The sequence below is a fragment of the Artemia sp. Qi Xiang Cuo genome, chromosome 4 (genome assembly GCF_049724085.1).
Source record: "Artemia sp. Qi Xiang Cuo chromosome 4, ASM4972408v1, whole genome shotgun sequence".
Taxonomy (NCBI): Eukaryota; Metazoa; Arthropoda; class Branchiopoda; order Anostraca; family Artemiidae; genus Artemia; species Artemia sp. Qi Xiang Cuo.
This window is the reverse complement of record NC_142797.1, coordinates 5,416,072-5,441,777: the sequence shown is the minus strand read 5'-3', so window position 1 is coordinate 5,441,777 and position 25,706 is coordinate 5,416,072. Positions and strand designations below refer to the sequence as shown.

Here is a 25,706-nt window from a genome sequence, read left to right as displayed (position 1 = left end):
TGCTCTATGTATTATTTTTGGCATGAAGGTTTCAGTAATAAAATGAAAGAAGTACCATAAAAGGTTCCTTAATCAATAATTTGTCATAATCATTGTCATAATCAATAATCATTGTCATGATAATTGTCATAATCAATAATTATCATAATTGGCTCCTTAGTCATTAAATTGTCAATCATAGAGATACATGACGTTACCATTCTCGGTTTATTTTTATTGTAGCGATGAAAAAATTGGCTGGCTATATTAAGTATGGTACTAAATACTGACCGCGTCAAAGGCGATATTATGCCCAAAGGTCGTGAACTTACATCTTGTAATTTCTCCGAAAGCGCCGCTTATAGCGCTAAAGATTTTGCCAACAAGGCGTGCGCCACCCTCAATTATTGAGTTAAAATAAAATATAAAGCCTTTCGAAGGTGACCTCTTTTTCTTGAGCTATCTGGAGATCCGATTCCTCGGGAAATTTAACTTTGAGATTTTGCGAACTAATTACCTATTATTAGGCTACATCCAGACATATAAAATGAAATAAACACAGATAAAAAGCGATAGATTTATTGAAACTTACATATTTAGGTGAACAGCAGTGGGTCACTCCAAATGACAATAACGGTGACCGAGATACAACATGAAAGAAATTAAGACTTCTATCTGAATGGTCCTGGTTCTCCTTTACGAATATTTTCAAAAAGCATTTTTACCACTATCAAACGTAGATCTTCAGTCCTTCGCTGTAAGAACTGGCTCATAATTGGTCCGAGGGTTCCAGGGGTGCGAGCATTTCGTCCAAGAATGTTTCTTAACTATTTTTGATGATTTAGGCGTTCAATCGGCTCCTATTGTTTAAGCTTCTTTAGAAATATTCTGCGCAGTATCTATTTTACTGCTCACTCTCTTAGTAAAATCCAAAGACGGCAGTTTTTTTTTCTTGGCTGAATAAGGACTTTTAATTTTTGAAAGTAGATTTAACTTAATTATAGGAAGACGGACTTGCCTTAAAACAGAAGGAACTTTGGTATTTTAAATATCTCGCATTTTGCTCATTGTACATATTACCATTCACATCAATTAATTACGCCCCATCATTAGTAACTGCTTGCCTTTGGTCTTTTAAAATGTTCGCCATTTATAAACTATATTGGATATCGAGCATTACAATGAGTTGCCCAGTGCAGATACAACCTAGTAGCTTCTATTTTCATCATACCTCGACCAACGAAGAGTACTCACCATACACTCCAAGCAATTTCCATCCCAGCTTCGTCCACGAAAACAACAGTTACCTTTGATCATTGTTTCCTCGACCATGAACCATACTACTATCAGGTAACATTATATTTGGATCTCAGTATCCAGTGTTTTAATGAACTATATAATCACATAAATTCTGAGAACCCCATTGATCAGTACAAGATACAAATACAGAAATATCGCCCTTGATAATCATTAAATAAAAAAGACAAGTTTTTTAAACTGAAAGTAAGGAGCGACATTAAAACTTAAAACGAACAGAAATTATTCCGTATATGAAAGGGGCTGTCCCCTCCTCAACGCCTCGCTCTTTACGCTAAAGTTTTTTATTGTTTTAAAAAATAAAGTTGTGAGACAGAGTCAAACTTTAGCGTAGAGCCATGCGTTGAGGAGGGGACAGCCACTTCCATATACGGAATAATTTCTGTTCGTTTTAAGTTTTAATGTCGCTCCTTACTTTCAGTTTAAAAAACTTGTTTTTTTTATTTAATTTCTGATCGTTTTTTAGTTAATGCAGCTTTTATTTTAGCTCGCCGTCATTGAATAAGTAAACAAAATTTGCATAAAAATTTTAATTTTCTTTTGCTAAATGGCTGTCTCTAAATTTGGTTCTGACGTAATTTACAAATTAACTTACGTAACGAACTTCTATATTCGTATATTTTTCTTCTGGCAAAAAATACAAAGTTGCAGATTTTTGCAGATATGAGCTTGAAACCTATGTTATAGGGTTTTCTGATACGCTGAATCTGACGGTGTGATTTTCATTAAAAATTTTTCACTTTTAGGGGATGTTTCCCCCCTCTTTAAAAAATCAGGTGATTTTTCTGAGGCTCGTAGCCTTTGATTAGTAATACTAAACTTAATAAAATTCATATATTTAGAATCAGCATTATAAGCCCATTCTTTTGATACATTTATTGACATCAAAGTTCCGTTTTAAAATTTTTGATTACTATTGAGCTGTATTGCTTATTTTTTTTTTATTGTTTTTTTTTTATTAAGTATATGTTATTAAGTATATTATGGGATTCTCCCCATATTAAATAACACGCTCTTTAAGTTAAAAGTTAAAAAAAAAATTAATTCACAAACCCCTGAATCACAAAGACCGTTTAATTAGAATAGATAATAGACTTGACTTGGAATAGACTAAGATAGACTGTTGCGGAATAGACCAAGAATAGACTTGGGGGAGAACCCCCTCATATACGTAATAATTTCTGTTCATTTTAAGTTCTAATGTTGCTTCTTACTTTCAGTTGAAAGTACTTGTTTTTTTTTAATTTAATTTATGATCGTTTTTTAAATAATGCTTGGAAATCAGGCGCCCCCTTCATAGAAATGTCCCTTACCCCAAAGAAAAATCCTCCACGGAAAGATTCTCCCGAGTAACCCCCTCCTCCAGCCCCCTCCCCCCCCCACCAGAAAAAAATTCTTCCTGAAAATGTCTGTATACTTCCCAATAACCAATACAATATGTAAGCAATGGGCAAAGTTCATAACTTGCAGCCCTTCCCCTGGGAACTGTGGGGGATTAAGTCATCTTAAAAGACATGTTTATTAGATTTTCGACTATGCTAAACACAATGGCTATCTCAAAATTTTAATTGGGTGACTTTGAGAAAAACATGAGCGTGGGAGGGGGCCTAGTTGCCCTCCATTTTTTTTGTCAATTTAAAAGGACACTAGAACTTTCAATTTCCGTTCCAATGAGCCTCCTTACGATATTCTTGGACTATTGGGTAGATACGATCACCCCTGGGGAAAAAAAAACAAAAAAAAACAAATAAACACGCACTCGTGATCTTTCTTCAGTCAAAAAATGCAAAATACCGCATTTTTTTAGATAGAAGCTTGAAACCTCTGTAGTAGGGTTATCTGATACTCTAAATATGATGATGTGAATTTTATTAATGTTCTGTAACTTTTAGAGGGCCTTTCCCCCCTTTTTTGGAAATCAGCCAAATTTTCTGAGGCACTTAACTTTCGATGCGTATAATTAAACTTGATGAAAAGAATTAAAATCTGATTCTTTTGATGTATCTATTGGTACCAAAATTCCGTTTTTTAGAGTTTCGGTTACCATTGAGCCGGGTCGCTCCTTACTTACAGTTCGTTGCCACGAACTGTTTGATTATAGACCCCAGAATCATTTGACTGTATAGTGATGATATTTGAAGTTAAATGATATTTAACGATATTTGAAGCTAAATGATATTTGAAGATATTTGAAGTTGAAGTTAAAGACAATTTGAAGTTTAATTCTGAGAACCCCATCGATCAGTACAAGATATAAATACAGAAATATCGACCGTGATAATCATTATGGACCCCAGAGTCATTTGACTATATAGTGATGATATTTGAAGTTAAATGATATTTAACGATATTTGAAGTTAAATGATATTTGAAGATATTTGAAGTTGAAGTTAAAGACAATATGTTAAAAGATTCACTATTGTTTGATGTCAACCCGTTCCAAATCCAAACTTCAATTCTCCCGTGATTAAACAAGGAATCACCGCAAAGGTTAATCGACGCAAGCCATGAGCTAACAATTTTATAAAAGGCACAAATGAACAATCTTACGCGAGAATACATTTTCCATGTGCCTCAAAATATCCTATAAATGATTTACTGAGAAGAAAATAAACGTACTCCCAGGGTTCTACCCCTTAATGGTAAGACACCCTATGAACTATAAAAAAAAGTAGGTGAGAATGAACCCTGATAGCATATGCCTATACCTGTAGTTGGAAGCATCATTTCCTAGTTGACAATTAGAGAATGCTAATCGTGGGAACACGATCGTGCTTGAACTGTCCCATGAAGAAATCATAACGTAAGTGCTTTAAAGAATTTTGCCAAGACGAAAAGAGTGAAGGACAATAATTTACAACAGGAGGATTGAGTACACTAAGGACGCGAAGGTAATGAAATAGATGTGAATTTACATATGTTACTTCTTAATAACTTTGATAACTCAAAAATCCCAATGGTGAAAGTGTTTTAATGTTACCAGTGAATATGGTAAGTCCAATATTGTTTGTTATAAATCATTCTTGTATGTACCGCTAGATGTTCAAGTAGATTTAGGTGTACTATTTTCATGTTATTAATTTATTGTAGCGTAGATAGAAAGTAGTGTGCCATATAGACACCAAAAAAAAAAAAGTCCTTGTAAAAAGTGAATTCAAAGAAAAAAAAATCTTATGTGAAGGTAGAATAGCCCCAACCTTGTTGGAAATGTACAAGTAATCAGTGTTAGGTTTAGGGAAAAAAATATTGAGTATAGTAGTTAGCCTAGAACCATGAATAATCTTAGTCCGGTAGATTAATTTTATATAGGGATGTAAAAAAAAAAAAAAAAGAAAAGTAATAGAGAAAATTTTTAGCACTCCTGATTAAGCCATAAAATAAATATAAAAAAATTATGTAGAGGAAATGGTTAATAAATGGCGAACATTTTAAAAGCCCAAAGGCAAGCAATTACTAATGATGGGGCGTCATTAATTGATGGGAAGGGTAATATGTACCATGAGTAAAATGCGATGTATTTAAAATACCAAAATAAAGTTCCTTCTGTCTAAAGATAATTCCGACTTCCTATAATTAAGTCAAACCTAGTTTCAAAAATGAAAAGTCCTTAATCAGCAAAGAAAAAAAACTGCAGTCTTAATCAGCATAGGAAGTCGGAATTATCTTTAGAAAGAAGGAACTTTATTTTGGTTTTTTAAATACATCGCATTTTACTCATGGTACATTATTAGTTAGCTTTGAGGCGTAATTTCGTCTTTTCTGGCAATAAAAGATTTGGGCTATTGACAAAACTAATGGCCAATAAAATGAATCAGCATCAGCCGGCATTTATGTTTGATTTCAGAATTCAGAATTTTGAGTTTGGCATCAGAAAAAATTGGATCAAGCCCCATTAACCCTCACCTAATAATCCAGTTGTTAGTAATTCAACAAGAGCATAAGGTCCATGGGTGCCACCAGAGAAGGCATTAGTCTAGTCTCTGTAGGTAGAAAATTGCTTAGTAATATGATACTTTTTAGACTGAGAGATGCAGTAGACAAAGTTTTAAGAGAAGAACAGTTTGGTTTTAGAAGAGGTAGAGGAGGTGTCGACCAAATTTTCACTCTTAGGTTAATAATGGAGAAGTGCCTGAGTTTTCAAACACCTCTGGTCCTCAGTTTTATAAATTATGAGTAAGCGTATAATTCTGTTGATAGAAGAGCTTTAGCAAAGGTCTTTTCCTTGTATGGTATACAAGACAAAATATGTTAAAGTAATTAGTGCTATGTACGAGAATAACACTGCCGCGGTTAAGGTAGGAAATGAGGTTAGCAGCTTGTTTTGCATTAAATCAAGATATAAGCAGGGTTGTGTTCTATCCCCCTTAATGTGGATCATTTTTATGGACTTTTTATTAAAAAGGACAGGGAAGGCAATGGGTGACAACGGAATCCAATGGGGAGGAAAAACTCTCCTGGACATAAGTAGTAGTTTAATTACTTTGTCAGGTTATTTTGAAATATCTAATACTTCGTATACCTAAACTAAATTAATAATACAAATTCATTTAAGGGTATATGAAAACTAAATACTGTTTAAGCGTTTTTTGTATAACATTAATAAATCTAAAATTGATGGGACTTTCAGGAATGAATAAAAGCTCTTTTCAGTAATCTTGGTTATAATGGTGATTTCCTTTTTTCAAATGTCATGCCAAATAAAAACACCCAGCGCAAAATAAAAATTGTTTCAAGTAGAGCTTAAGTAACGTTTGGTCTTCAGAAGGTGTGGGGGGGGGCATTAGCCTACTCCTATTTGTGGTGATTACTACTATTACTACTACTACTAGCAACTCACCGTAGCAACAAGCGGCCTGAGGCCAACACAGATACGCGTGTTTTTTCTCCATCCCAATTTATTCAAAGCCTCCCTGTTTAAATCCTCCCACACCAACCGCAGACTACCTGCCTTCCGTTTAGCCCTTGGTGGTTGACCAAAAAGGACAATCTTCGGCAATCTGTCATCCTTCATACGCAGGACGTACTCAAGCCATCTCAATATTTCTCTCATTATAGCCCTAGAAAGCGGGATTGGACCGCATTTTTCGCACAGCCTACTGTTTGAAATATGGTCAGTCAGCCGGGCACCTAGAACAATCTTTAGGCAATTTTTCTGGAAAACATCAAGTAAATATTCATTCACTTTTCGGAGCGCCCATGCCTCAGAACCATGCTTAGCCACTTTCATCCTTGTAGCTTCTAATATTCTAATCATGGTTCGCAAACTTATCTTCCTATTCTTCCAAACTTTTTTCAACTGTAAAAAAAACAACCTGGGCATTGGCTATTCATTCTATTTTTAACATCTTCACTGCTCCCACCGTCTTTATTAATAATACTACAAAGGTAAGTGAAGCTGTCCACCTGATCAATCTTTTCGTTACCCAATCTCACCTTTTTCATCTTCACTTATTCCTAGCCTTAGCGACTTGGTCTTCTTAACATTAATTTTCAAACCTATTCTAGCACCCTGCACTCGCAAAACCTTTAAAAGTTCATTCATTTTGCTCACACTTTCATCTAGGATGCTTAATTATCAGCATAATCTAAGTCCAGGAGTGTTTTTCTGCTCCATTTGATTCCGTGTTCTCCCACTGCCTTTCCTATGCTGCTTAAGAAAAAAAGTCCATCAAAATGATCCATATAAAGGGGGATAGAACACAATGATAGAACCCTCAAAGCTGTAATAAACCAAAAAAGTATCGGAAATTATTACTAAAAAATTTATAACTGAAATGGATTCACTACAAGATTTGATGAGAGATGAAGGCCTTTGGTACCTGGGCCAGTGTACCTGGGGACTTAAAATCGGTGTAGTCTAATTTCGTAACTGAAGTTACGGTGTAGGCATATGAAGCTGAGCTGCCGTAATAATAATTACGGTAGCTATATCGGCATCCATGGAGAATCAATAAATGTAATAAAGTGCAAGCAGCACCTCTCAGTATGTAAGGTCGAGAAACCAGATATACTTCTTTTACGCAGTAAAAATGTGGTTTTAATACTGATCCCTTAACATTTTGTTTTTAGATGGAGGTTAGGCAGTACATCAAAGAAGATTTGTCCGCAGCTTTCTTCTACTTCTAACGCAAGGGTTTTAGCGAGCATTGATTCCACAGGTACTCTATATATATGGGCATTCTCTCTTGCCATCAATAAATAAATTCTAAGACCACAGTGGCTATTCATGACAAAATGAAAAATTGTGAAGAAGAAAAACGACGATATTTCCTGCCAGTGAATAAAAGACGGGATAAAAGGATAAATAAGCAGTTATTTCAGTCGAGTCCTGTGCTCGCTGTCCCCAGCGCACAAAAGTAAATAAATTGGACAAATTCACGAATAAAGTCCTAATCACAAAATAGAAATAGGATAAAATAGAGATACCAGGGAAACTTAGTCCGAGAGGGTGAGAGTTCGAATCCTAGTGCATCCAATTATTTGATTTTGGGACGGGGGTCAGTGGCATGACTCTGTAAGCTCAGCTAGAGCCCGACCCAGCTCTAAATGGGTACCTGGAGAAATCTGGGGAAGGTGAACAGGAAGGGTGTGCGAAAGCACAGGATGGTTGGCCCCCAACCCCTCATTGCACTTCCTGACTGAAGGGTGAATAAACGGAGATAAGCACCGCCGGTAAGGACTGTAAAGTCCAATGCCATATTCTTTACCTTTACCTTAGGGAAACTTACCTAAGCCTCATTTATAATGAAATCATAAATCTCGATTCCTCATATATTTTATTCACGAACTGCTATTTCACAACAAATTTCTGATAATACCATACCTGCTAAGCAATCAGCCTCCAAAAAAGGTTTGAAAAAATAACTTCCCAGGTTTGAATAGCCATTCAATCTGGATGTTCGTATTCAGTTAACCTCTCACCGTTGCTTGGGAAATTTTTTGCTTTGTTTTGACGTTATTTTTGTTTTTATTTTGTCCTTAGGATGTTTATTCGTATATGTATTACTCTTTATTTACTTTGGTGCCCTGAGGACGGTCAAGCGGAGGTCCCAACCGAGATATCTGCATGTTTATACTTCATTTCTTCACTGGCAGGTTTGTTTTTTTCTTCAGAATTATTTCCATTTTGTCTTGTAATCAATATTATTCTTAATATCTTTTTTAGGGCCCCTTTTAACAAGTAATAACTCTGGTGACATCCTGTGTTCCTTACCTGTAATATTATGTCAAAAATACTGCTTTATTGATTTTTCGGAGTATTGAAGTTGCCTTTTGGCATCTCAGACAATAGATACCCTTGAATTTCTTCGGGTACCAAAATTCAGGATCTACTAATCCGAGTTTAGATCCGAATAGGCTTAAACCTTCTTCCGACGAATTGATTAATGTGTTCCATGTAGTTAACTTCGCTATAGGTAGTATTAGATTTTAAAATATCTCATCATAACTGGTAATCCAGAAGTCATGTTATTTTTGATTAGACAAAAGTGTAAATCGAGCTGATCTTTTTTGTTGGACAAAAATTAGAAAATAATTAAAATCGGAAATATTTTATATAATTTAAACGTTTTCTTTATGGTATTGTGAGTAATTTATATATATTTTTAGATATCTCTGCATGGACGAAGCAGATAGGATGATTGACATGGGGTTTGAGGAAGATATTCGAACCATATTCTCATATTTTAAGGTAAAGAATTTAAATATTTTAATATTTTTTTATATTTATATTTTTATAATTTAAATATTTTTGAATATTCTCGAAGAATTTAAATATTTTTCCTGACAAGGACATAACACTAACATAAAGCTATTAAAACAAAATTTGTGTCGATATTATGCGACAAGAGGCATTTAAAAGCCAAAACACGGCATAGTTTCATCACTGCTGTTGAAGGAGGAGGGATCTAAAAATAATATTGATATATTAAATAATATTAAATTTTTAAAATTGAATAACATTAAAAATAATATTAAATGTCTAAAATTAATAACTTTCAATAAATGCCATCCAGTGTTTAGAACAGTAGAGTGAAACGAGAGTTTAAGATGTGTGCAGTTGACTGTCTGAGATGTGAATCTTGCTCAAAAGTTAATATTTATTTATCTATGTCAATGTTAGGCGGTGGGAATCAGGGGCAGAAGTACTGCCCCAAGCTACCCCAAATGTGGTTGGGCACAGGAAGTATGAAAAAAAATCATTCCTAGAATATAAAGCCGCTTTTGTAAGTTGCACAGATTTTGACCGCAATCAAATTGCTAGTACTTAAGATGGTTTCTAATACACTCGAATTAGTTTTTTAATATGCTCAATTTTATTTTTATATTACTTTTTAATGCCTACCATGAAACGATTCCTTCTTTCCGACTCGGAGGGAATCATTTGATAAAGCATCCTTTTTTAGAACTATCGTTCTAAATTTAGCATTTAGATTGTTGTCATTGCTATCCCCAATGAAAATCCTCAACTATGGGCTATATAACATTTTCCAAAAGACCTCTTTATGACTGGAAATGTCATGGCAAAAAGTGTCAGTATTTTTCTGTCAAAATTGTTATTTTGTTGAAGAAAAACGAATTTTTCTTTGGCGTCATTACAAATAGTCTTGCCGTTTGTCTCACTCATCAGACAAGAGCCACTTTTACTTTCTCCGTTATTTCATCGTGTCATCGGTAGTTCCTGTCATGTGATAAACTGACATTACTTTTATCTGTCAGTGAAATTATAGTGTTTTTTTTCTCTGAAAACACAACCAAATGTTGTCTTTGGTGACACGAAACCTTCTTTGTAGATTGAGGCCTGGGGAGAAGCTTGGGGGCTGTAACTTTCACTCAACAGCAAGAAGGATTACTCATAAAAGTGATGGCAATTTTTGCAAGGAAACGTCAAAACAATAAACTTTTGTCTGAGAAAAAAAAATTAAATCGGTGCTTCCGGTAATGATAGACAAAAACAATAAAACTTTATGTCGACAAAAGAAAAGCGATGACACAGTTTGTAATCAAAGGAGAAAACAATGACACTTTATCCTATCACAGAGAAAAATTAAAGGGGTGTGTGTTGGGTGGGGGAGGGGTCAAGATGCTTAATAATGATCAGGGCCCTATTATAAGCTATAATCTGACCCCCCCCTCCCCCCTACTACTACGCACTCAGCAAGCATGACTGAGACAGGCGTGTGTAATTTTGGTTAAAAAGAAGCCAGTTTATTCGACTCTTCTGGGGGCTTGACATCATTTTCTATGAGAATCTTTTTTATTTTATAAATTCTATGATTATTTCGCAAAATTTCATATTTATACTTTGAATCGTTCAGGTCTTACTCGCCCTTACTCACTTAAGCTTGTCCTCCATTTGTCTAGTAAAAAGCACGATTCGTAGCTTTCTGTTGCCTCCTTTCGCTTGGCGGGGCCAGAAGTTTGGCTTGACGGAAGTTTTTGTGAGCTGGAATTTTTCACTTGGCTTGACGGAAGGCCGGGCCTTCCATTGTCTTATAACGCTGTTTTTGATTTTCTTCCAGTCGTTGTTTTGTACCGGTGATTTTTTTTTTTTTTTTTTCTAAATTTTCGTAGCTTATAACCATGCTCTCGGTTCTAAGACTATTTTCAAACCAATTTTACGTTTCCTGCCTAAATAGTTAAGCTGCTTATTATGGGTATTTGCTTTTTAAAATTGTTTTATTTTGTTCTCTTTCTGCCGTGGCAGTTTTATATTTCTTCTCTATTTTTTATCTTTACATTTCCCTCAGTTCTTCCCGACTTTGCGGGCTATTACGTGTATCCTTTGCTCTTTGTTTAGTTGACGGGGAAATCTGCCTACACATTAAAAATTTGGTAATATTACATGTGCTAGCACATTTTTGATGCACAAAATGTCTATTCGACTTTCAAATTTTTTTGTGAGATAATTTTTTTTTCTTAATCTGTTTTCGATTTTTTGTTCCTTTAATTGTTCGCTTGGTCAGCGAATTGAACTGAATATTCTTTTGCAAATTGCACTGAATATATTCATATGTTTTATTTATTTGTGTGTATATGCGGCCCATCAATTAGTGCAGATACGACATTATTATCTGTAATAATGTCCCAGTGCTTAAATTATTATCTTTCTGTTTTAAAATTGGAAATACAATTTTTTATAGACAGTTTAACTTTTTTTTTTGTAAAGACACCTCAACCTAGACAAATTTCCTTTGTGGAGAAAAATAATTTAGGAAAAAATATTATTTAAAGAAATTTTTGTCATTCATTTGGTAAAAACTAAAAGGGCTCATTTTATTTTGTAGGGACAGCGACAAACGCTTTTATTCTCTGCTACCATGCCGAAGAAAATTCAAAATTTTGCGCGTTCAGCTCTTGTCAAACCAATAACAATTAACGTTGGTCGAGCCGGTGCTGCTTCAATGAACGTTGTGCAGCATGTTGAGTACGTGAAATCAGAAGCAAAAATTATTCATTTACTTGATGTGCTCCAAAAAACAGCACCCCCTGTCTTGATTTTTGCGGAAAAGAAAGCAGATGTCGACACCATTCATGAGTATTTGCTCCTTAAAGGAATAGAAGCTGTAGCAATACATGGTGGTAAAGGTATGTTTGGGGACAATTGGATGTTCTTAGGTTTTTTAACCCTTTTTTTTACCTAGGTCTTAAAAACGGCGAATACTATCTATGAGTATTCGCTCTCTAAAGGAATAGAAGCTGTGGTAATACATGGCGGAGAGGGTATGTTTGGGGCTAATAGGATGTTTTGGGTTTTTTCCCTCTTTCCCACTCAGGTCTAAAATTTACACCAGCGAGGGGTTTAAACCAAAATAACATCATTTAAGGCTTTTTAACCATAAAATACCGAAAGAATTGATATTTGAAAGAGTTCTTTCCCATTCCAGGAGGGAGGTTGAAATCCTGGCACCCCCCACCAAGTCTAGGATTATTACCACCGCTGATAATTACTTTTCGATTACTATATCCAGGGAGGAAGGTATTGGGTATGATATCCTCCTCGAGATTGTTGTGCGACCAATAAAAAATTAACAAAAACGTATATAAACAAATTTTGATGTGTTTTGTAAGTGTTTTTGCAACTCCAAAAAGATTTCCTTGATTTTATTTTAGATGAACTATCAGAAGGCCAGATGGGTCGAATCAAGTAAGAAAGCAAAATAGATCAATAACATCAAAATAAAATTGTTTAAAAATAAAAATTCTTAAAAATAAAAATTTCTTCATATAAAATTCTTTAAAAATTCTTAAAAAATTCTTAAAATATTCTTATAAAAATGTTTAAAAATAAAATTTTCATCAAGACTAGCTAGAGGATACATTAAAAAGACAGAATGAACAATTGATCCACTAACTATTGGCTAAAACTGTCATTGATCAGATGGGTCCAAAAAAAATGATTTACCTGCATTTTTGTAATTTCATAAGATTGTTTTCAAATTGGCTGGAAATTACGACTTTAGAAAAGGAGAAGCGCCTTCCAATTTTTTGAAAACTTCAAGTAAATCTCTTTATAAGAAATGTGACAAGCGTGAGCGTGAGTGTGGTAAATGTAGGTAGAGGCATTAGATTTATTTTTTTAGGAAGCAAATTACTTAGCACGGTGATACCTGTTAGACAGAGATGCCGTAGATAAAGTTTTAAGAGAAGAAGAGTGTGACTCTACGAGGGGGAGAGGGTTTGTTGACCAAATTTTTACCCTTAGAAAAACAATTGAGAAGTGTTTAAATCACCAGATCGCTTTGGTCCTCAGTTCTGTGGATTACGAAGAGGCATAGAGAAGAGCTTTTGTGAAAGTCCTTTCCATGAATGGTATACCAGATTGATTCTTATTCTTCTTGTTCTTCCAGTTGTACTAGATATTTTTCCGCCTCACCTGGCATTTGAAAGTCAGATATTACTTCGGAGCTTGTTTAACCTTAATCTCACCAGATTCATCAAAAAGGGATTAGTGCTACTTGCCAGAACTATATTACTGCGGTTAAGGTAAGGCGTGAGGTTAGTAGCTGGCTTTGTGTGGAATCAAGAGGTAAGAAGGGTTGTGTCCTATCCTTGTTTGTATTGATTATTTAGATGGTCTCTCTCCTAAGAGCGAAAAGTTAAAACTCGCCTAGACTTTGATTATGAACATAATTTTCAAAATGAAAGAATTTTTGGAGGTTTTGAGAGTCAGGACACGCAAATAGGCATGAAAGCTAATGTCTTGAACACTAACCGGGTTTGACTAGGAACGAATGAAAGTGAAAAGGGGATATTGTGTAACGAGAAGATAGCTTCAGAAGATAGCTATCAAAAGGATAGCTTCACTTAACTATGCAGTAATAATAGTAAAGATGGTAGAGGTAGTGAAGACAAGGTTCAGGGTGTTCTTTACTATTCAAAAAAGCATGGAAGGAAAGGTACACAAGTCTGTAAACCAAGATTACAATATTTGGACCTACAATAATGACAGAAGTCATACTAATCAAGTACGATTCTGAAACGTTTAAATGTAGAGGAAGATTCATTGAACCTGTTCCAGATGAAATGTTTACCGATAGTTTTAAGTTACCCGTTTGACTGAGCGCTTGCCAAACTTCAAACTCTGCGAAAAATGTACTGAAAAGAAGCTTCTAATTTTACATGAAAACAAAACTAATGATATTGAGTATTTTGCGTCGGTTTAATTCTAATAAGTGTAATTACGTATATATATATATATATATATATATATATATATATATATATATATATATATATATATATATATATATATATATATATATATATATATATATATATATATATATATATATATATATATATATATATATATATATATATATTTAGATATAAGTGTATTTAAAAGCCAGTGGCCATATTCAAAAGAACAAGCACAAAAATGAGCAAAACGAACAATAATACTGAATATATTTTGCCCACACTTGCAACCCACTCTTAAGGGGTCTCCAGTAGGGCTTTAACCTATTTTGGCCATGTTGCCTTTTTTTAGAAGAATTCAGCATCTCAGTGTGAGCCGGCTTAGCCAGGTGGTTTTCAGGCAAACGTAATATCTGTAGCTAAAACAAATGTCAAATAACATACTAAATAGCAATTTCGTATTATTTCTGTGTTGTCTTTTTTTTTTTTTTTTTGTATATCTCTATGAGATGTGAGCACAAATATGCTCTCTTTGTGTATACTAAAAATAAAAAGCCAGTTAATTCTATATCCATAATACAAAATATAAAAAGGGATGGGGAGATGTTGGGTTAAAACTACATAACTGACTTGAAAAAGGGTACAAGTATTGAAAGAGGTTGGGAACCGCTTTATTAGAGTAAATGACTTGTTATATCCGTAAAGTATTGGTTCTTTCTATTTTTCTATAAGAAATCTATAAATTATGTCTGTCCTTCCACCGAGTGAGAAAAAATCTTTAGATTTCAGTGATTATTTTTGTTCATTTAGTGATTTTCTTCAATAATCTAGAGATTTATGTGCTGATTTTAGTGATTTCTTTTGTCTAGACAATATAAAAAATTACTAGAAATAGTGATAGCTCACTAGGGGTGGCAACCCTGCTTCCATCTCTTTGGCACATTGTTAGTTTTGCGCTTCTATAAAACACTTTATCGTCTTAAATGGTATTGTGTTTTGATTCCATATTTGTAAATAATCCATGGCACTGTATTTTATATTTTGTACTATATGTTTATAGAAGAATTAATTTTATACCTATGGAATTCACTATGCTAATTTAATGAAACCAAGTTGTTATATAAAGAGCAAGAGCAAAATAGAATGAATAAGATTTTTAGCATATACACTTAGCTGCTAGGAGAATTTAGCCCCACGTAGCGTTAGCTTTGTTAAATGAAAAACGAAAAATGCCAACATCTCTAGGACCACAAGCGTATCAGATTAACTCGAAAAAATTTGAAGTTATAAAGTTGATTGGAACGTCCCTTTGCTATTAGGGCACGCTCTGCGGATGAGAGATTGCCAAAGATCGTCTTTTTTGGCACCCATCTAGGGCCAAACGAAAAGTAAGTACTGACCAGTACTGATTACTGATTCAGATTTAATCTGAATCTGCATTTTTTTTTCTTTGTTTTTGTCTTTTGACAATGCTCTGTCTTTCTTTTTTTGTTATGGCAGGTTTTCAATAAATAAACAAATATAGCTATATATTTAGCCCCTAATTCTCTCTTGGTTGAATCCAGAATTTGAGGAGAGTGGGCAGAGCTTGTTTGAATGTCGATAACCCTTTTTTGCCGGTATTGTAACTATGAAAAGTCGGATCTTGTTTTCTTTTTTTTTCTTCTTTTTCTTAGACGCCAGCTTGAGGTTTTAAGTTTTATCACTTTTTCATTGTCTGCAGTTCCATACTACTGCAGTTCCTTAGTCTGCAGTTCCTTTTCCATTCTGCATTCAAATACATGAAACTAAACTCTATCTTATTTACTTTGTAGATCAAGAAGAGCGCTCAAGAGCAATTGAGCTGTTCCGCAAAAAATCCAAGGACGTTCTTGTTGCTACCGATGTTGCCTCTAAAGGCTTAGACTTTCCGGATATACAGCATGTAATCAATTACGATATGCCGGACGATATTGAAAACTATGGTAAGATACTGTTCCTACTTCTTCTTTGAGGAGGATGGAGATTAACAAACAGGCGGGAGAGTATCAAGGACGACATAGATGACACAAGGGGGCAAGGGGGAATAGTGACCTTCCTCTTAGAAAACTCACTGTCTCCTAGAAAAAAACCTCATAGTTGGCTGTAAAGCCAATATCTGACAGAAGAAGCCCCCCCCCTCCTTGCTGATCTGTTTCCCCTCCTCCTTTTTATTTTTTATTTGAAAATATTACCAGGTTTGCTTCCTTTTCTTCTTGTTTTGAAACGTTTTCTTCTCGTAGTGTCTAATTTTATGCAGTGGTAGAGAAATAAGACGGATAGAGAATAGAAACAGAAACTAGAAATAGAAATAAGACGGATAGAGAATAGAAACAGAAACTAGAAATAGAAATAGTGGTAGAGAATAGAAACAGAAACTAGAAATAGAAATAGTGGTAGAGAATAGAAACAGAAACTAGAAATAGAAATGGTGGTAGAGAATAGAAACAGACACTATAAATAGAAATTGTGGTAGAGAATAGAAACAGAAACTAGAAATAGAAATGGTTTTAGATAATATAAACAGAAAATATAAATATAAATGGTTGTAGACACTAGAAACAGAAACTAGAAATAGAAATTGTGGTAGATAATAGAAACATAAACTAGAAATAGAAAAAGTGGTAGAGAATAGAAACAGAAAATAGGAATAGAAAGAGCGGTAGAGAATAGAAACAGAAACTAGAAATAGAATTTGTGGTAGAGAATATAAACAGAAACTAGAAATAGAAATTGTGGTAGAGAATAGAAACAGAAACTAGAAATAGACAGAGTGGTAGAGAATAGAAACATAAACTAGAAATAGAAATAGTGGTAGAGAATAGAAACAGAAACTAGAAATAGAAATTGTGGTAGATAATAGAAACACAAAATAGAAATAGAAATAGTGGTAGAGAATAGAAACAGAAACTATATATAGAAATAGTGGTTGAGAATAGAAACAGAAACTAGAAATAGAAATGGTGGTAGAGAATAGAAACAGAAACTAGAAATAGAAATAGTGGTAGAAATAGAAACAGAAACTATAAATAGAAATAGTGGTAGAGAATAGAAACAGAAACTAGAAATAGAAATAGTGGTAGAGAATAGAAACAGAAAATAGAAATAGAAAAGGTGGTAGAGAATAGAAACAGAAACTAGAAATAGAAATAGTGGTAGAGAATAGAAACAGAAACTAGAAATAGAAATCGTGGTAGAGAATAGAAACAGAAACTAAAAATAGAAATAGTGGTAGAGAATAGAAACAGAAACTAGAAATAGAAATTGTGGTAGAGAATAGAAACAGAAACTAGAAATAGAAATTGTGGTAGAGAATAGAAACAGAAACTAGAAATAGAAATAGTGGTAGAGAATAGAAACAGAAACTAGAAATAGAAATGGTGGTAGAGAATAGAAACAGAAACTAGAAATAGAAATGGTGGTAGAGAATAGAAACAGAAACTAGAAATAGAAATAGTGGTTGAGAATAGAAACAGAAACTAGAAATATAAATGGTTGTAGAGAAGATAAACATAAACTAGAAATATAAATAGTGGTATAAATAGAAACAGAAACTATAAATATAAATTGTGGTAGATAATAGAAACATAAACTAGAAATAGAAATAGTGGTAGATAATATAAACATAAACTAGATATAGAAATGGTGGTAGAGAATAGAAACAGAAACTAGAAATAGAAATAGTGGTAGAGAATAGAAACAGAAACTAGAAATAGAAATGGTGGTAGAGAATAGAAACAGAAACTAGAAATAGAAATAGTGTTAGAGAATAGAAACAGAAACTAGAAATAGAAATAGTGGTTGATAATAGAAACAGAAACTAGAAATAGAAATAGTTGTAGATAATAGAAACAGAAACTATAAATAGATATAGTGTTAGATAATAGAAACAGAAACTAGAAATAGAAATGGTGGTAGAGAATAGAAACATAAACTAGAAATAGAAATGGTGGTAGAGAATAGAAACAGAAACTAGAAATAGAAATGGTTGTATAGAATAGAAACATAAAATATAAATAGAATTGGTGTTCTAGAATATAAAAATAAACTATAAATAGACAGTGTGGTATAAATAGAAACAGAAACTATAAATAGAAATAGTGGTAGAGAATAGAAACAGAAACTAGAAATAGAAATGGTGGTAGAGAATAGAAACAGAAACTAGAAATAGAAATGTTGGTATATAATAGAAACAGAAACTATAAATATAAATAGCGGTAGAAAGAGAAACAGAAACTAGAAATAGAAATGGTGGTAGAGAATAGAAACAGAAACTAGAAATAGAAATGGTGGTAGATAATAGAAACATAAACTATAAATAGAAATAGTTGTAGATAATAGAAACAGAAACTAGAAATAGAAATTGTGGTAGATAATAGAAACAGAAACTAGAAATAGAAATAGTGGTAGAGAATAGAAACAGAAACTATAAATAGAAATAGTGGTAGATAATATAAAAATAAACTAGAAATAGAAATTGTGGTAGATAATATAAACAGAAACTATAAATAGAAATAGTGGTAGAAATAGAAACAGAAACTAGAAATAGAAATGGTGGTAGAGAATAGAAACAGAAACTAGAAATAGAAATGGTGGTAGAGAATAGAAACAGAAACTAGAAATATAAATAGTGGTAGAGAATAGAAACAGAAACTAGAAATAGAAATTGTGGTAGATAATAGAAAAATACACTAGACATAGAAATGGTTGTAGAGAATATAAACATAAAATATAAATATAAATGATTGTATATTATAGAAAAATAAACTAGAAATAGAAATTTCGTTATAAATATAATCAGAAACAATACATAGTAAAGTTTTGCGAGACTATAAACAGAAACTATAAATAGAAATATTGTTAGAGAATAGAAACAGAAACTAGAAAAAGAAATAGAGGTTGAGAATATAAAAATAAACTAGAAATAGAAATAGTGGTAGAGAATAGAAACAGAAAATAGAAATAGAAATAGTGGTAGAGAATAGAAACAGAAACTAGAAATAGAAATTGTGGTAGAGAATAGAAACAGAAACTATAAATAGAAATAGTGGTAGAGAATAGAAACAGAAACTAGAAATAGAAATCGTGGTAGAGAATAGAAACAGAAACTAGAAATAGAAATGGTGGTAGAGAATAGAAACAGAAACTAGAAATAGAAATGGTGGTAGAGAATAGAAACAGAAACTAGAAATAGAAATAGTGGTAGAGAATAGAAACAGAAACTAGAAATAGAAATGGTGGTAGAGAATAGAAACAGAAACTAGAAATAGAAATGGTGGTAGAGAATAGAAACAGAAACTATAAATAGAAATTGTTGTAGAGAATAGAAACATAAACTAGAAATAGAAATGGTGGTAGAGAATAGAAACAGAAACTAGAAATAGAAATAGTGGTAGAAATAGAAACAGAAACGAATTTATTTATTGAATTTATCTAGTATTTTGGGCAATCGGTTGCATCAAGACTGGGCTGGGTAATTGTAGACAGAGAAAAGCCAAGACAGATAGTCCAAGTAATTGAGAGGCAAATGTTTAAATGGCTGGGGCACGGGTAGATGGCAGGAGTATGAATGACTCTCTTATTGGACACATACTTGTCAGGTTAGTTTTTGGAAAGGCATGCCTGCCTAGAGCCTTGAGCCTAGAAGACCCTGTTGAGGGGGGAACATGTTCGGCACGCTAGGTTGACGTGATTCTAATTCTAAGTTACGTATATTTATTACTAATAAAAACGTTCGTAAATAAAATTAAACAAGTTTCGAGAAAGCCATTTAACCAAATATAATATGCAAATTTTGTTTTAATTATTCATGTACGGTGAGCCAAAATCAAAACCTGCATTAATTCAAAAACGTTCAAAAATTAAATAAAAAAAATGCCTCGCTCTTTACGCTAAAGTTTGACTTTCTCACAACTCTATTTTTTTAAATAATAAAAAAAACTTAAGCGTAAATAGCGAGGCGTTGAGGAGGGGACAGCCCCCTTCATATACGGAATAATTTCTGTTCGTTTTAAGTTTTAACGTCGTTCCTTACTTTCAGTTAAAAAAACTTGTTTTTTTTATTTAATACACCCTAAATCGTGTTCCGGTTTCGGTCTTATTTAGATAAATAAATAATGACCTATGTTGAGTTAATCTAAGAATTGAATTAAATTCTGAGTTGATTCTAAACAAGTTTCATAGCAGTTCTTAAAGACAAAACAAAAATAAGAAATTCTTTTTCTTTGATTAGTTGTTACACTTATATTTTCTTCCTACTCTGGTCTAATTTCCAGGAGGTGGGGGGGGGCTAGGGCCCCCCCCTGTGGGTGCCCATGGTCAAAACTCAAAAAATCCTTGAATTATATGATAAATATAAAATTATCTGAGCACCTGGACATTTTATTTAGGGCCCAGCCACAAAGACACCATTGAGTCCATAACTGTGTACTAAATGTTATTAATGACGACTGGTACTCAAAATTTTGCCGCCTGTCCTGCATAAACACCTTGTATAGGTACACGTTTCTTTTGCATTTGAAGTATTGTATAGAAGGTTTAAGAAATTATAAACAAAAAAAAATTAAATATAGTAGTAAGATTTTTTTTCCTGTGCATCCATTGCTTCTTTGGAACTGATTTTTCTCTGTAGTATTTGCGTGCATGCATGGACATCCATATAGTTAAAGAGTACATGATACCCTGGATAGCCATGGATGACAGACTATTGCTCAACACTTTTATTGATTTTCACTAAGTTGATAATTTAGTTCCAGAATCAATGGACTCGGGTCGTTTAATTCAAAAAAATCGGACTGAAAATTTTGCCGCCTACCGTGCATAAACGCCTTGTCTGGGTACACGTTTTAGAGATATATTATAAAAACAGTTTTATATCACATGCTTAATGTTGTATATGGAGAAAAACAAAAGTCGTCTGTATTTCACAAAAGAGAAACAAGAGATCTAACTTATGAAATTGTTTCGGCTCCAAAACTTTTCGTTCTCTTTACTGGCTAACTAATCAAGTTTTAAAAATTCAGAGTTATTTTCCTCTTCAGAAATTATATTTCCTTGTCTGTCTTTCAAAAGCTCTTTTAGAGAAAACATACATCTTTCATCATGGCTCTTAAATTTCCCCCGATAGTTCTCAATATCTAAACTTTATAATTTAAAAAAAATATGCATCAACTATAAGAATTAAACTTAAAAGAATGGGAAATTGTCTACCAAGCCATTAAAAAAAAAAAAACCTTTATTACGCCTTCACATAAGAGATCTCTTTCCTTTGATCAATTTGGTCAAATATCTTTAAAATTAGGAATAGTAAAACAATTATCTAAAGTGAGAATTCCCTCGATACCAAACATTAAAAATTATACCAAACACTAAAATACAAAACAAACACCAAAAAAAAAAAAAACAATCACTACCAAACACAAACACTAAAAAACCCCAAAATTACTTCAGTGGTACTTATTATGGGTAGGTGGTTCTCATTGTTTGTATAAGCAGTGGTTTTTCAAGGTCAAGGCCATGGTTTTGAACCATGGGCTTTGAGCACTGTGGCATAACGATTCTTTCCCCACCGTGGCTGCGGGATTTCAAGAAGTGTGTGTCACTTTTTGTTTTGTCCAATTGGGACTCCTATTGGGACTCCTAATTGGACTCCTATTGGGACTCCTATTGGGACTCCTATCCAATTGGGACTCCTAACCTAACCACTTTTTGAAACTCCTGTTGATCGGTTCAATCTGTTTTCCTGTATCTTTTATTATTCTAAATATTGCTGGAAGTTCCTCTCTTTCATTTTTGCCTTCTTTTTTCACTTATGGAAACAATTAGAGACAAAAAAGTCGCTATTGAACCCTTTTTAAAAAGACGAGGCTATCTTTCTCTCTAGAAATAATTATCATGTCCGCAACTACTTGATTTTAATTCAAAATCAACGGACTCGTCAAGTGGTGTTTCACCACGTGCCGCCACGGGTGTGGTGCGAGATAGGTCCTTTTCGTCTCTTTTTTTCGTTTGTAAAAGAGGTTTTTTTATCCATCCTTTAATTTGGAGCCATGCTCCTAATTAATAAATATCTGAGAAATAAAAAGAAATTACATGTTCGAAAGCACGCACTTTTTTTATAAGTTTTATACTCGCACTTTTATACACGCACTCACGCACTTTTACGCACTTTTGTTTATAAGTGTGTGTTTATTCCATTCTATTATTTACAAAATAATTATATTCTAAAATTTAGCCCGACTCTGAGTTAGCTGTGAAATTTTGACCAAATCTGTTCTCTATAACTTTTTTTGCCTTTGGAGTTTACACTTCCTCGGAGTAATGACATAGAATTATTTACAGTTCTACAGCATCTCTAGCAGTGATCATATGATACGTCAAAAAAGTAAACCGATCGAATGATAGCACAATTTTGTATTCGAAAATATACGGCAGAAATTTCTTTTTTCTTTTTGGGGGTAGTTACAAGCTGTGCAAAACGTAGCACCTTTGACGTACGAAACGTACTTTTTGGGTCAACTGAAAAAGGCGTACAAAAATGTTTTTTTTGTGCCATTCTCAAATACGACTAAAAATTAGGAGCAGTTCTGAAAAGATTCGAGTGAAGGAGGAGTGTTTGAAGCTATGTTGGCCAGAGGTAATTTGGTCTGGCGGTGAATTGCTAGTAACAGTAGTAGTTGTAGAAATGGGCTTATAATTTTACTTTGTTTTTTTTTTTCAGCATAAGATACTTAATCTGAGAGGCCCCAAAAGGTCTTAACCTGGCCGTGCCTGTGAAATATGTCAGAGTCCTGTACGTGTGTTTCTAGTTTAATACATTGTTCTTTTACATTGTTGAATACATTGTTCTACATTTGTAACTCAATAAAACTCCTGTCTTTCAGTCCATCGTATTGGCAGAACAGGAAGATCTACAAAAACTGGACTTGCAACTACATTTGTTAATAAATCAACTGAATATGTCAGAGTCCTGTACGTGTGTTTCTAGTCTAGTTTAATACATTGTTCTACATTTGTAACTCAATAAAACTCCTGTCTTTCAGTCCATCGTATTGGCAGAACAGGAAGATCTACAAAAACTGGACTTGCAACTACATTTGTTAATAAATCAACTGAATATGTCAGAGTCCTGTACGTGTGTTTCTAGTCTAGTTTAATACATTGTTCTACATTTGTAACTCAATAAAACTCCTGTCTTTCAGTCCATCGTATTGGCAGAACAGGAAGATCTACAAAAACTGGACTTGCAACTACATTTGTTAATAAATCAACTGAATATGTCAGAGTTCTGTACGTGTGTTTCTAGTCTAGTTTAATACATTGTTCTACATTTGTAACTCAATAAAACTCCTGTCTTTCAGTCCATCGTATTGGCAGAACAGGAAGATCTACAAAAACTGGACTTGCAACTACATTTGTTAATAAATCAACTGAACAGTCTGTACTCTTAGATTTGAAGCATTTGTTAATAGAATCTAAGCAGGAAATACCTCCATTCTTGGCCACATTACAGGCTGAAACTGAGGCTTACGTTCTTGCTGAGGGTAATATAGAATATTTCTGCTATTTGTATCCCTTTGATAGCTATTTGTATCCCTTTGATATCCCTTTGATCGTTTTTACCGAATAATTACTTAATAGTTACTGTGTCTCTATGCTTGGCGATTACTAGCTTTATCTAACCAATAAAAGAAAAAAAAAATCTCCAAAGATGACATGGTTGCATAACACAAGAAACTACCAATCACCTCATATTTATCCTCAGCATTGGTGTTGGTGGCCCTTCCTAGGATTATTTTAAATATTGTGTTTTGTTGCTTAAAAAAATGAGTATATATGGTAATTTTCTTTCAATTGATCTTTTACATAGCCTTTCACGTTGTTTCAGTGCCTTGCTAGAAAAAAGAAAACAAAGGGGGACACATCAGTGCTGCCCTTAATGATTCAGTTATTTTTTTTTTTTTTCATTAGCAGATTCAGTGTACTGTTATTCATATTATTTTTCCAGTGGTGACTTTTAAATGAAATGTCCTTGAACATCGAGGAAAGACCGATCGGGAGTCAGGAGAAGTTCTAGTGCCCTTTTTCCAGTAGCAAAAGGGATTTTGTCACAGGAACGTTGCGTTGTGTTCCATTTTGCGGCACGAAATATTTAACTACGTTAACTCATTTGACGCTGTACAAAATTATGTCAAATAATCTACAATTGCGCAACAGCTATTGTGGTCGATGGATATTTGTCTATCTCCGGTTCGTGGGCATTTTTGCCTCGGTCCATGGCCTGTGGCCATGTGTGATGGGGAGAGTGTGGCTGAAGCGTCAATAAACTGTATCTTTATGCTCTAATTTCTAACTTTCTAATATCCTTCAGATAAATATAAACGGAGGTTGGGGAGGTGTAGGAATTAATCTCAATTTTCTGTTTATTTCCAGGAACTTTTGGGGACTAAGTATGTAATTGAACTAAGTATTGTAGGGTGATAGCTCCCCTCTTGTTGTATTTTTGTTGTTGTAACATTAAAGATTACATAAGTCCTAATGTTTGGGGATAGGAAAATACAGACTCTATGTTTTCAATTATAAGGGTTTTGGCCCTAAATGAAAAAAATACCTTTGGATAAATGTCGCTTGCAGGCCCGTAACTATGAATTGATTTTGGGGTAGGCCTGCGTTCATAAGTTAGACGAATCATATGGAAACCGTAGAAAATCAAAGTACTAACCATAAAAATCTTTGATAATTTGTTGTTTTGTTTTTAGAGGAGGGGTGCATTCTTCCACACACAAGTTCGGACACGTATTTAGTTATGTTTTTCGTTCATTAAAGAAAGCTAACCATTTATTCCGAGAGCACATAGTTTTTTGTTTTTTTTTAGTTTCAAAAATGTTTCAGCAAAATTTCAATTTCAAAATTTCAATTTCAAAATTTCAAAATTGAAATCCTCAAGATTTCAACATGATGGCATTAAATGGTGTTTATTTGTGTTTTTGACTCTAATGGGACAATTCCCTTATAATGCCCCTCCTCCAAGCTCTTATACCACGTGAATAGTAAAATATAGCCCGTTTTTTATAATGATTCAAATTACGATGGATATATTAGGGATTTTTGAGATTTTCTTTTAATTGCAATTTTTTACTTAATTGAATAATTTGGTTTCAATGGCTCAGATATGTTGCAAGAAGTAGTTGGGTTGGGTTGTCTCTATAACCTTATTGTATCTGACTTCGCAGATACAACAAGTTTAAAATAATACAATTATATTTGCAAAGATTGAACAATCGTATTCGAATGTTGAACAATAATGAAATCGGTTCAAGTATTAGAAACAAAAATTCTATCATCTCATTCTTTCATAACACCGATTATCAGTGATTATGGTGATTTGAAACACAGTCTTATAAAATTCTGGACTAGTGTATAATTTAAAAGTCTTGGAACCTAGAGAATTTTGAATCATTATAATCATATCCTAACTGATGTCGGATTTACCAACATCTTTTAAACGCAATTTCACAAAATGGGCTACGGGGTTCTAAGAGAAATGACTGCGCTGGCTAAGAAAAATTTGGCAAATTTTTGGCTTATGTGATAAAAATAATTTAGTTTGTTTTAGATTTCCTTTTTTTATATAGCTATATTTTGGATACTTTGTTTCTCCACTCTAAAGACGTCTTGCTGGATACAGACCAAATTCTCCTGTAACTATTCTTCTTTTTCCTTCTATCCTTCTTTTCATCTTCTTTCTATTCTTT

General features: G+C 33.5%; 1 protein-coding gene across 1 annotated transcript in view; it reads left to right on the top strand.

Annotated features, from left to right (window-relative positions):
- The window catches only part of abs (ATP-dependent RNA helicase abstrakt), a 79,987-nt gene that overhangs the window by 49,636 nt on the left and 4,645 nt on the right, over window positions 1-25,706 (top strand). Inside the window, exons 8-11 of the mRNA XM_089087758.1 lie at window positions 8,905-8,986; window positions 11,583-11,883; window positions 15,750-15,899; window positions 23,313-23,495. Coding sequence (XP_088943884.1) covers window positions 8,905-8,986; window positions 11,583-11,883; window positions 15,750-15,899; window positions 23,313-23,495 — 716 coding nt within the window. The remainder of the gene's footprint in view (window positions 1-8,904; window positions 8,987-11,582; window positions 11,884-15,749; window positions 15,900-23,312; window positions 23,496-25,706) is intronic.